The 12,500-nt window shown below is 43.5% G+C and overlaps 1 protein-coding gene across 3 annotated transcripts in view; it reads left to right on the plus strand.

The window, feature by feature from the left end:
- The window catches only part of LOC308334166 (serine/threonine-protein kinase D3-like), a 51,030-nt gene that overhangs the window by 12,413 nt on the left and 26,117 nt on the right, over nucleotides 1-12,500 (plus strand). For all 3 annotated transcript variants that reach the window (XM_080790772.1, XM_080790770.1, XM_080790771.1), the window contains one exon: nucleotides 10,176-10,314. In XM_080790772.1, the coding sequence (XP_080646898.1) occupies nucleotides 10,176-10,314 (139 nt within the window). The remainder of the gene's footprint in view (nucleotides 1-10,175; nucleotides 10,315-12,500) is intronic.

Raw genomic sequence — 12,500 nt, forward strand, 5'->3', positions numbered from 1 at the left:
TACACTCTCCGAGTTAGAGGCATGTAATGATCCATTTGGAACCCCCTATCGGGAATCGTTACAGGGAACCGTTAAGGGATGGAACGTTAAGAGGGACTCGTTAAGGAACCGGAGCCCAACCCTACTGCTCACTGCTTATTATTAAGCAAAAACAGCTTAGCTGACAGAATGTGAACATGGACTTCTCGTGGTTGTATAGTAATTTACCAGGTTGTCACGTGATAAAAGTCAGCCCCGGGGCGATGCACCAAAAAAAAATGGCGGATGTCAGGAGCGCTGAATCACAATGATCAGGTCTGAGACCAGCATGTCTCTCCTAGAAATACATGGAAATGAGGTTCTGGAAAGGAATGCACAGTGAGTGACAACATAACATGTGGGGGACATTTTTGGCTGTACATATAAGCCTACTGTATTGACTCTAGTTTGGTAGGTATATGATATGCAAGGGATAATGAACAGGAAACCGCTCGTGGTTGAGAAATAATCTCCGCCATGGTGATTTTGGCCCTGACACAAAGCAGGGTGGGTCTTCATCCCGTTTATTCCACAGCTACGGAATAAAGAAATTAACAAATTGACCCCAAAGTAACGATGGAACGATTTGATTGATTTTTAAAAGGATTTCATTGCTCGCGCTAACGAAAGTAGTCTATGTCTGCCCAAGGATTATTCTACAGGAACAAAGGCCGATGGGGGATTATAGTTGCATCATCATCGCTGTCGCCGGGCGGAAACCTTGTATGTCCAAAACCACTACTTTTTAGAAAGAAATAAAAAAAAACACACTTGTGTGAAGTGAGGGGCGCCTTTATTTTTGCTTTTGTACGTTACGGGTGTCCATAGACTTGGCTGCTACATGACCGTTATCCATCCTGGCTTGTTTCTTGTACGAGACAAAATTATTTACATACATATTACGTATGTATTTATATCCGCCACATGACGTCTCTTATGTTGTCATTTAGTGCCCTAAAAACATTAAAGTCCATAGACTTGGCTGCGTAATCTTCAAAGGCTTGGAGGGGCTAGCGCCACTCAAAGAAAAAGAATAAATGACAAAGTCATATTATACTATATTATTATGCTATAGCTTATGGCAAGTTAAAACTCTTGAACATTACTTTCATGACCCTTCTATACATCTGATACATTACCAAAATGAAGGTGCCTTTCATGCACTCAACATTTATAACCCCACACATACACACACTCTCTCTCTCTCTCTCTCTCTCTCTCTCGCTCTCTCTCTCTCTCTGCTTTTTGAGCTTGTATAGTTCTGCTATGTTTTTGCTATTTGATTTTGTTTTGTTTGTATTCTGAAAAGTAACAGGTTTTTTTGTACATATGCATGGTTTTTCCACCCGCAAGCAACAATTAAATGAAATTGGAGGTTAAAGGGGGTAAAAGGAGGAGGTGGACAACAAAGTGGATCTTTGTTGTTGTTGCATGTGAGTGTGAGTGGGTGTTGAGGGTGTGAGGAGAGGGCTCAGCATTGAAAAGCAGGAGTCTCTGTTTTGTACAATGCATCACAACAATTTAAACCACTTTATCCATTAAATACGTTGGTTATTCCAAAATAGCAGATCTACAAGTGCACAGCGCGTCACATCGTGCCGTGCTGCAAGCTTGTACATCTGTTTTTTTTTGTTTTTTTTTTAAGAAAAATGTTTTTGATATGTGATGCTTTGTACTGCTATGTAATAGCAGATGCTATGATGCTCCCCCAGAGTTATAGGGCTGTATTTTGCGTGTCTTAAGTACCAGGTCTTATTACCTAACTTGAGTAAACTAAAGACCTGGAGGCGTGATCAATGCCATTTGGCTATTCTGAGTGGCCAAAGAGCATTGATCACGCCTCCAGGTCTTTAGTTTACTCAAGTTAGGTAATAAGACCTGGTACTTAAGACACGCAAAATACAGCCCATAGTGTTGCAGTGTCCTTGAGCAAGACGCTGAACACCTAATCGATCCCGCTGTACAGGTTGGTGCCTCGCATGGTTTCCTCCGCCATCGGTGTGTGAATGGGTGAATGTAATTCACAATCTCTGTAAAGCGCCTTGGATAAAGGCGCTATATGAATACACCATTTACTGTGTGTGTGTGTGTGTGTGTGTGTGTGTGTGTGTGTGTGTGTGTGTGTGTGTGTGTGTGTGTGTGTGTGAGAGAGAGAGAGAGACTGGTATAATGATGGGTCAGATTGTATTGGCTGTCAGCCCAGCCCAACACCCGAAGTGTATATCTAATGTAAATGTATGGTTTCATTTGAACAATCAAGGCGGATGTCAGTCATCACGTGCACACACAGCACGTAGTTGAGTAGATGCACTGGGTTACCTTTCATGTGTATGTGTGCCCGTCCCTGAGTAGCAGTAGTTGAGTAGATGCACTGGGTTACCTTTCATGTGTATGTGTGCCCGTCCCTGAGTAGCAGTAGTTGAGTAGATGCACTGGGTTACCGTTCATGTGTATGTGTGCCCGTCCCTGAGTAGCAGTAGTTGAGTAGATGCACTGGGTTACCTTTCATGTGTATGTGTGCCCGTCCCTGAGTAGCAGTAGTTGAGTAGATGCACTGGGTTACCTTGCAGCACTGATGTTATCCGAGCAGCACACGGGAGGCAGGGTGAAACAGGAAGTAGGCCAGAGCTTCACACGTTCATATTTATTCAGTGCAGGTGAGCTGCTTTTTATCTGAGCAGGAAGGCACAAGTTGTCGGTCACACATTTGCATCCCAGAAGTCACTCTTTAGCGGTTTGATTTGGTTTGGTTTGATTGATTGATTTAATCCATTTTGGGCGGGAACCCCTTTTGGTGTTAGCATTATGCTATGCTTTAGCTATTGAAAAATAGCAGATCTACAAGCCACCGAGTGCGCGATACGAGCTTAGGTCTGCTATTTTAGAAAAATCGAAGAACGACTGACATAGAAACATAGCTTTTTCAGAAAACTGTCAGGATGTAGAAGACATTTTCAGAATCTGATCTCAGGTCAAAATGGGTTAATTAATGGCACATGTGTGTGTGTGTGTGTGTGTGTGCGTGCGTATGCACGCTTGACACATCCACTTCCCGTGGTGGGTCATGAGGTTGCCGTGGTCACCACCGGTTACATGAGGGGCGTGGCCCGCCAAAGAGGCTTGCGCTTCAAAACAACGCATCACTTCCTGGTGGGTGATGTCATTTCCTCATGCCCCCCCCCTACGCACCACATGTTATGGAACAGTCAGACCTCTACTGCAGCCCACTTCCCTACCACACACGCACGCACACACACATACACACACCTTTGTTACTGTACTTGTGAGGACTGTGCACTCACTCCTCCACCCAATCAAATGTCACCTGAAACTTTATTATCCCACACGTCCCACGGGTTGGGATCATTTAGAGCCGGGCTTTTCAAACCTTTTCCTTTCATGTCAAGGACCCCCAAATTGATATATGTATTTGGCCGAGGACCCCCATCTGAACATCTTTTGTGCCTGCAGGGACCCCACAGAAGAGACTATTTATGCAAAACACAAATATATTATATATATTCCTAATTTTCCAAACATTTTCAATAACTTTCAGACAATTTCAATGAGACAGTTTGAAGGACGACTGATGTAAAGTATAGTGCTCGATTTTTCCTCCACGAGAATTGAGATCACAATTCTCACACGATTTTTGTCTTTGGAAATGTGGCACCTGGAGCCAACTATACTGTGGCTTTAAACAGGCAACATCAAAGTGCTTGATGGACTTAAACCCATTCTGACCTGAGATCAGATTAAAAAAATGTCTTCTACATCCTGACAGTTTTCTGAAAAAGCTATGTTTCTATGTCAGTCGTTCTTCGATTTTTCAAAAATAGCAGACCTACAAGCTCGTAGCGCGCCACTCGGTGGCGCGCTATGAGCTTGTAGATATGCTATTTTTAAATAGCTAAAGTATGACATAATGCTTAAAACACCAAAAGGGGTTCCCACCCAAAATGGATTAAGGTCTCTCTCTTTTATAGCAAAAACATAAGAGTAACCAAAATGAATTGGACAGCCAACTAGTGCTGCACGATTCTGGCTCAAATGTACAAATTAGATTGCATAGGTGTCTGAATCTAGATCCCAGTCCTTATACGATGAATGGTGCAGCACTAATGTAAAAACTCATGCATGTAAAAACGTCGGGTCCGCGGACCACCTGGGGACAAAAATGGACCCTGATGGGTCTGTAACTCAGAGAGTGTACAAAGTGAACCAATTTGTACCCGCAGCAGTGTGTGTGTGTGTGGAGGGGGGAGGGAGGGATAGGCTGGGGGTCTTCTCCAGATAGCCTTTTAACCCGGAAGCAGGATTATAACGATAGAGTCTGATCTGTGCTGTAATGGATGGCTGAGCAGATTAAGAGGTGGTGTGTGTGTGAGTGTGTGTGTGTGTGTGTGTGTGTGTGTGTGTGTGTGTGTCGGTTTGGTCGGGATGTGGGGACTGCAGCCTTGTGTAAAAAGACACTTCCTGTGTAGTTGCTAATGATGATGGGAGGCTCAAACTCAGGTTACAGGTGTGTGTGTGTGTGTGTGTGTGTGTGTGTGTGTGTGTGTGTGTGTGTGTGTGTGTGTGTGTGTGTGTGTGTGTGTGTGTGTGTGTGTGTGTGTGTGTGTGTGTGTGTGTGTGTGTGTGTGTGTGTGCGTGTGCGTGTGCGTGCGTGAGTGCGGACCAGTTTACTAGTGTTCGGACCACAATAACGGGTTATATGTGAAGATGATGGAGGTCAAATGTTAGTTTACAGTGTGTGTGTGTGTGTGTGTGTGTGTGTGTGTGTGTGTGTGTGTGTGTGTGTGTGTGTGCGCGCGCATCCGTGCGTGTGTCTAAACCTTGGTCAGGCACAATCATAATGTAACTATTATTTATCATGTTTGGTTGATCAGGCACAATCATAATGTAACCATTATTTTTCATGTTTGTTAGGATTAGTTAGTGTCTGTTATTGATTTGGTTTAGTTCATTTAGCTTGTTTCTTTGTGTCAGTGACAGTGTCACCAGACTCGTAGTAACCTCACGTCAGTGACAGTCTTCTTCGTTGGTTTGTCACGCTGGATACCGCCTCTAGTGGCGGCATTAATCGGTTAAATCGATAGTTGGCTCTGATTGTAATTCAAACTGAGGAGTGCCAGAGTCCAGACCAATCTCCCCAGTGGATTTTCTTTTCCTGTGGGCTGTGGCAGATTGGTCTGGTTTCCAGGCTAGTAGCCTACATTTGTGTGTGTGTGTGTGTGTGTGTGTGTGTGTGTGTGTGTGTGTGTGTGCGTGTGCGTGTGCGTGTGCGTGCGCGTGCGCGACCAGTTCAGTGTGTTGTTGTTGTACACTGCAGTGGAGCGTGGACATACAGGATGTAGTAGCAACGGTGTCAATAACACAGGCTCTGGCATAATTTATGTATGTGTGCACGTGCATGTGGGTCATGTGCACGTCTCCATATTTTAACTTTTTCTGCTTTTTTCCCCCGTAAATGAATGCCCTACTACTTCATATTACATATTGCAGCGTACGCCGTACATGTAATAAAGTAGCAGTTCCGCAAGCCCCGAATCGTGGCACAAAGCGATGCGTTTTGAGCTTGTAGATGTGCTACTTTTGCCATTTTTGTATTTGAATTATGAAAGGTACCATCTTTGAACATACGAGGTTTCCACCGGACAGAGAAGACATGGAGCAGAGCCGACAACATGCTCTTAGAGCCAGCGCAGGGTAAACTTGTATACACTGTCGAGGAACTGTGGATCAATCAGTAATTGATGAGGCAAGAGGAGTCAGAGACACTACTTCAAGGTGGTTGTACTTAGGGTTGGGATTCTTTAGGATTGTCCCTTTCCCTTTCGGTCCGATCCCTTAGATTGCTATAAAAAATAACACACGTGTGAAGTGGGCACTTTACCAAACCTTATCATCTTACATCATCGCGGACGGAATTGGGTATAGTCTGACATGCATACAGTATGCCGATTTGCTCAGTGACTGTCAAAACAAACTAATTAAACGAATTAAACTCTGTTCATTGTTAATGGCATTTAATGTTTGTGTAGACAATACAAACATTAAACCTGTGTAGGGGGCTAGCGCACCTCCAAAAATTAAAAAAATCTATATGATTTTGGCCTTTGGCAGTGGTTCTTAAAGTGAGGTTAAGGGACCCTCTGGCTTACTTGAGGGGGTTCCAATTAATGGACCCTTACAGGTCTGTAACTCTTGAGTGTGTCATTTGCATACAGTACTCTCTGAGTTCCTTGAAATTAAAACGTTTGAGAATCACTGGCGCACAGGGGAGGATTACCCATCAGGCCTGTTGGGCCCTGGCCCAGGGGCCCCTGAGCTAGCATGTCGGTGGCCTGCAGGGGCCCATTGTCTCATGGTCAGCCTATGCCGATACAGTAACTGCATACTGTATAGACTACTGTAGCTCTGACAGCGTGATAAAACCGGTTCCAGAAACGGTTCCTCTGGTTACCTCTGGTTCTGAGTCCCACCCCTAGTTGTACTTTAAAGCTGCACTCTGTAACTTCCCTGCATGCTCTACCCCAGATATGGAACCCGGGTCTCCTGCCCGGGAGCTGACATGTTTACTATTGTTCTGCTACGGGTCTGCATGCTCAGAGTAGAAATGTAATGTTGCCTTGCTCTTAACGAGGTCAGATCAAAACCAGAAACAGGATCGTGTCAAAGGTCGTGTCAAAGCAGACACATGATCTAAATGTCTCAGTAGAAGAACAGACACATGATCTAAATGTCTCAGTAGAAGAACAGACACATGATCTAAATGTCTCAGTAGAAGAACAGACACATGATCTAAATGTCTCAGTAGAAGAACAGACACATGATCTAAATGTCTCAGTAGAAGAACAGACACATGATCTAAATGTCTCAGTAGAAGAACAGACACATGATCTAAATGTCTCAGTAGAAGAACAGACACATGATCTAAATGTCTCAGTAGAAGAACAGACACATGATCTAAATGTCTCAGTAGAAGAACAGACACATGATCTAAATGTCTCAGTAGAAGAACAGACACATGATCTAAATGTCTCAGTAGAAGAACAGACACATGATCTAAATGTCTCAGTAGAAGAACAGACACATGATCTAAATGTCTCAGTAGAAGAACAGACGCATGATCTAAATGTCTCAGTAGAAGAACAGACACATGATCTAAATGTCTCAGTAGAAGAACAGACGCATGATCTAAATGTCTCAGTAGAAGAACAGGGGCCTCAGAACATGATCTAAATGTCTCAGTAGAAGAACAGACACATGATCTAAATGTCTCAGTAGAAGAACAGACACATGATCTAAATGTCTCAGTAGAAGAACAGGGGCCTCAGAACATACCTAGTTACAGCACACTCGGCGTACAGAAATAAACTGTTTTGTACTGTCATTATAGGAACAACTTACAAGCTGTACCCAAAACAATAGATACCAGGCCTGTGCCATGGCATCTTGGCCCTTATAATATTGTCTCTGTTGGGTGGAAACCTCATTACCAAAAGTTTTACTCTTCGGGATTCAAATAAAAAAACGACAAAGGTAGCAGATCCGCAAGCTCACAACGTGTCACTTGGCGTCACATTTCGCGCTTGCAGATCTGCTACTGCTTTTGTGTGACACTGTGGTATATGATCAAGTAGGACGTTACAAAAAACACACAAAAAAGTTAGAATACGGAGATAAGAGGTTTCTGCCCGACAACAGCGATATGCAAAATGTCAGAACGTGACGATATCCATGTCCAAAGTGTCCCTCCGCAAAAACAAAAAAAAGTTGTGGACATGTCACGGTCACCTGAACCTTCCTTGGCATCACCATTGATGCTGAAAAAGATGGTAAGCCTTAAAACGTGTTTCTTGTTGTTAGATTCTGAATCATCTTATTCTTTATTGTCACATGTAAAACAGTGGGTGATGTCTTTGTTTCTGTGCGAGCTCCTTGCACAGCCAGGGGGAACACTAAACAAACAAGGTATCTTCTATATATTTACACACAGCATATCCATTCATCCATTCAGTATGTTTTGAGATTTGTTATGAGGTTGAGAAGGCAGACTGATCGGGTTTTGAGCTTGTCGATCTGCTATTTGCCTTTCAGTTCTACTGGACCTCTTCTCCCACTAGTCCCTCGCTTAACATTTTGGCCTAGTTTTTTATACATTTACATTAAGTCTTAGTTTTAGTCACGATAGCTTAGTTTTTATTTTGTTTTCATCAGTGAAAAAAGGTAGTCGACGGACATCTTTCGTCATAGTTTTATAGTCGACCAAATCAACACTGGTGGTTAGTCATGCGCGTACAGAGAGTAGAGGAGAGGGCTCGTCGCGCATCCCTGGGGCGCTCCAGTGTCGAGGGTCAGGGGGTCAGATGTGATGATGTGAACCTGGCGTCAGTTTGACAGGAAGTCTAGTGTCCAGTCAGTCGCACATGCTTGGGTGTAGCTCTAGGTCTCTGAGCGTTGTGTCAGGCGTCGCTGGGACTACGGTGTACGGTGCGTAGTATATATATATATATAGTATATATATATATATATATATAATATATATATATATAGTATATATATATATATGCAGGTAGTATAGAGGATATGCGCATGCATAAAGTGAGTGGCAAAGTGAGTTTAACCCTTTCTGACCTGAGATCAGATTCAAAAAATGTCTACATCCTGACAGTGTTCTGAAAAAGCCATGTTTCTATGTCAGTCGTTCTTCGATTTTTCCAAAATAGCAGACGTACAAGCTCGTAGCGGGCCACTCGGTGGCGCGTTATGAGCTTGTAGATCTGCTATTTTTCAATAGCTAAAGCATAGCGTAATGCTAACACCAAAAGGGGTTCCCGTTAATGTCATTTAATCAGATAGGACTTTTCTGTTTGGATATATTGGTTGTCAAGACCAGAAAGTCTGGGAGAGGTTGAAAATGTCCACATTTAGCTTGCGGAGTAAGTTCAGTCAGGTATACTCGAGGCGTTAATACGCTGCATTACTATGTGATATATACATATATACTGTATGGGTTTTGTATAACACTGAATACACCCAGGGTATATATACAAAACCCATACAGTATGTCATACACTGATATGGCAAACAGCTGACCAATTGGGCAAGGTATTTGAGCTCACCTAAGTCTGTGTTCTTCCTATGTTCATTCTGCATAAATGCGTTCCTGGTTGTTGTTATGCACTGTTTGCTCCCACCGTCTCCCCAGCACCACCAGGTTACTCTGCTATTAGTTCCTTCCCCATGGAGGGTTGTTATTGTGTATCTATCTCCCTGCTCTTAATGTTTAATGATGGTTGTTTAATTGTGCCGAGCAGGGAGAAATATGTAGCAGAGTCGAACGCCAAGATGAAATATATCCATTATCCACACTTCATTGAACATTTAGCTGTTCAATTAGAATCTTATTTGCAACGTTAGACCGGCCTAAAACAATGACTAGCGGACACCCTTCCGTTTGTGTCTGATTGTATGCATGTGTGCATGTGTCTTTTTGTGTGTTCAGGTGTAGAAGAGCTTGTGTTTGTGTGCGTGCGTGTGTGCGTGCGTGAGAAAGACAGATTTACTGCCGGTCTCCTAATGAGCTAATTGTGTGCCTTCCGCTGTGAGCCTGAATGGTGTGATTTCCTCCTCGTGTCACGTTGCCCCCGATGAGCCCGCCATGCAGACCTCTCAACCTGCACCGCATGGCTTCCTCTGTAGCAGGGGTTCTCAACCTGTGGGTCCCACAGGGTGATTGTTTTGGGAGGGGAGCTCCCCAGATGAAGGGACAGTATCATGGCCCCCTCATTAGAAGGACAATATCAGTCACTAGAACCACCGAGGACGGGTGTTTTTAATGAATCTCATGGTTAATGAGGATGAGTTATTACAAACATGATTGAAAGTCAGATATCCCTTTAATGACTTACGAGGCATTGTGAGCTTCTGCTTTTTCACTATATGTTTAAAGTTTTTATTCATGGGTTTTTGATTATTGTTTTTGTAGATCTGCATTCTTTTTTTTAAATAGCCCAAATATGAATTGTTTGTTCTTCTATTCATGGAGGTCCTTGGACAAACAACAGTTGAGAATCACTCAATTAGGTAACAACAATGCAGTCCTACTGTTCCATAAGCATCAACCTCTTGTTCCTCCTTTGCTCTTGCAGTTCCCGGAGTGCGGCTTCTTCGGCATGTACGACAAGATCCTGCTGTTCCGCCACGACCTGAACTCTGACAACATCCTGCTGAGGCTCACCTCCGCCGACGACATCCATGAGGGAGACCTGGTGGAGGTCGTACTGTCCGGTACGTCGTCGTTGTGTGTCTGTCGGTTCGGTCTTTAACTTTGACGGCAACATTTTATTTTAGTTTTAAGGTGTTTGCACACTGGTCTGAATTTCGGAGGACGAAAAGAAGTCTACCTCACTTTATGGCAATGACGTTTGTACACTGCCGCTGAATATTTCGCCCGTATAACGTTTTTTTCTGTCCGGGATCGATTTGATCTGTTTTCCGCAGCTTATCGGTGACCGACCAGCTGACGGCTAGTAATAGCCTACTACTTTCGGATCCACAAAACGCGACCACCTTTAGTCATAAAATATAATTTAGCTTTAGTCATATTTCAGTCGCCTGAAACGTTTCAGTTTTAGTCTAGTTTTAGTCGACTAAGTATCATAGGAATTTAGTCGACTATATCTACAGTTGACTACGATTTAAAATGTGGCACACGTGTGATAGACGCCCGGAGGGAGTTCACTCGTACGGTGTCGAGTCAGTCCTTCCTTCATAGGTGTTACCAATTATACTAATGAAGGCTCTGTTCCATTATGGTCAAACGGAGTCAGGGGTTCAGAGTCTTGCTCAAGGAATCAAGGACACTTCGACACAAAATCAGGGGATCGAACTGGCAACTCTACCCCTGAGCCACTGCCGCCCCAGTCGTGGGGTGGAGAGCTTTGTCCAGCACTTCAGTAGCCAAAGTGTGGTAGAGGGGGTCAGGGAGTGTGAGGAGGGGTCGGGGGGTCGGAGGGGTCAGTGAGTACATGTCATAGAACACCAGTGTGTTGAGGGCAGGTCATCCTAACAGCCACGCTGCCGCCCACACAATAGCTCCTTTGTTTACACGTTTCCCCTGATAAACACCCGTCACACACCGTGTGTGTGTGTATGTGTGTGTGTGTGTGTGTGTGTGTGTGTGTGTGTGTGTGTGTGTGTGTGTGTGTGTGTGTGTGTGTCTTTAATTACTACATTGCATTTGAACAATAGCTTTGAAAGCATTTATGGGTGCAACAGTTAATACCATCTTGTATTATCTTGTTTTTATTGCGAAACTACGTCACACCAATATTCCGCTGCTTGTACCTGCATGAGGCTCTTGAACATTTCACAATCTTGAGTGCAGCTTGTATTAGCTTTTTTAAGGACCCCTATAACCTCTGATAATGTACACTTGGAACCACATTTGGTTATCAGTGGTGAAGTAACTATATATATATGGCAGGGGTTCTCAACGTTTTTGGCCGGGGACCCCCCGGAAATGCTTTGGCAATGTATCGGGACCCCTAAAGCTAAATGGTGTGTTCAAAAGACTAAGGCTAAATCAGAACTTGCTTTTAAAATTAACACTAAGACTTAGACTAAGAATAAAGACTATGGTTTTTAATAGTCAACTAAGACTAAACAATCAGATGAGTAATTAGGACTACAACTAAATGGTGTGTTTTCAAAACTAAATCAGACTTTTCTGTCAAAATGAACCCTGCGTTATGGGTGATTTATGCTTGGGTAATTGCGGGGGGATGCGGGAATCTCATTTACGTTGGGTCCCGTTGCAGCCCTCTACTTGATAACATTGGATCCATGGGAGACCATAACAACAGCTATGGATGGCTACACTTCCTGGTTACTCACAAGGTTCATTAAATAAGGTTAGGAAGCGAAGACCCTACGGTGGACTCCATGTTGCTCCCTGGAAGGAAAGAAACATGCGCAATGGGCTATATGCAGCCAACACTTCCGCGTTCAGCTTCCTTGGTCTCAATTGCGCATGTTTCTTTCCTTCCAGGGAGCAACATGGAGTCCACCGTACGGTCTTCGCTTCCTAACCTTATACATTAACTAAATTGCTGGAAAATGGAAATTAAGAGTTTACATATAGTACACATAGTACATGCATCCACCCTAATGATTATATCTGGTTTCAGTATTTATTTATGGTGTATTGTCTCTATATATAAATACAGTATATATATATTAGAGATCAGCGGATGAGCTTTTTTGTCACCCGAATCCGTGTGCCCGTTCTCCGACCACAATTATTAATTAATCCAATGTATTAATCCGCACCACCCGCAATATACAGTATAGCCTACAAGCTCACAATCTAGCCTACAAGCTCACAATCTAGCCTAGAAGCTCACAACGCGTCGTAGCGACACGTTGTGAGCTTGTAGATCGGCTATTTATAGTACAAACAATGTCACCCACCA

The sequence above is a fragment of the Protomyctophum bolini genome (assembly GCF_963924005.1).
Source record: "Protomyctophum bolini genome assembly, chromosome: 19".
In the NCBI taxonomy this organism is placed as follows: Eukaryota; Metazoa; Chordata; class Actinopteri; order Myctophiformes; family Myctophidae; genus Protomyctophum; species Protomyctophum bolini.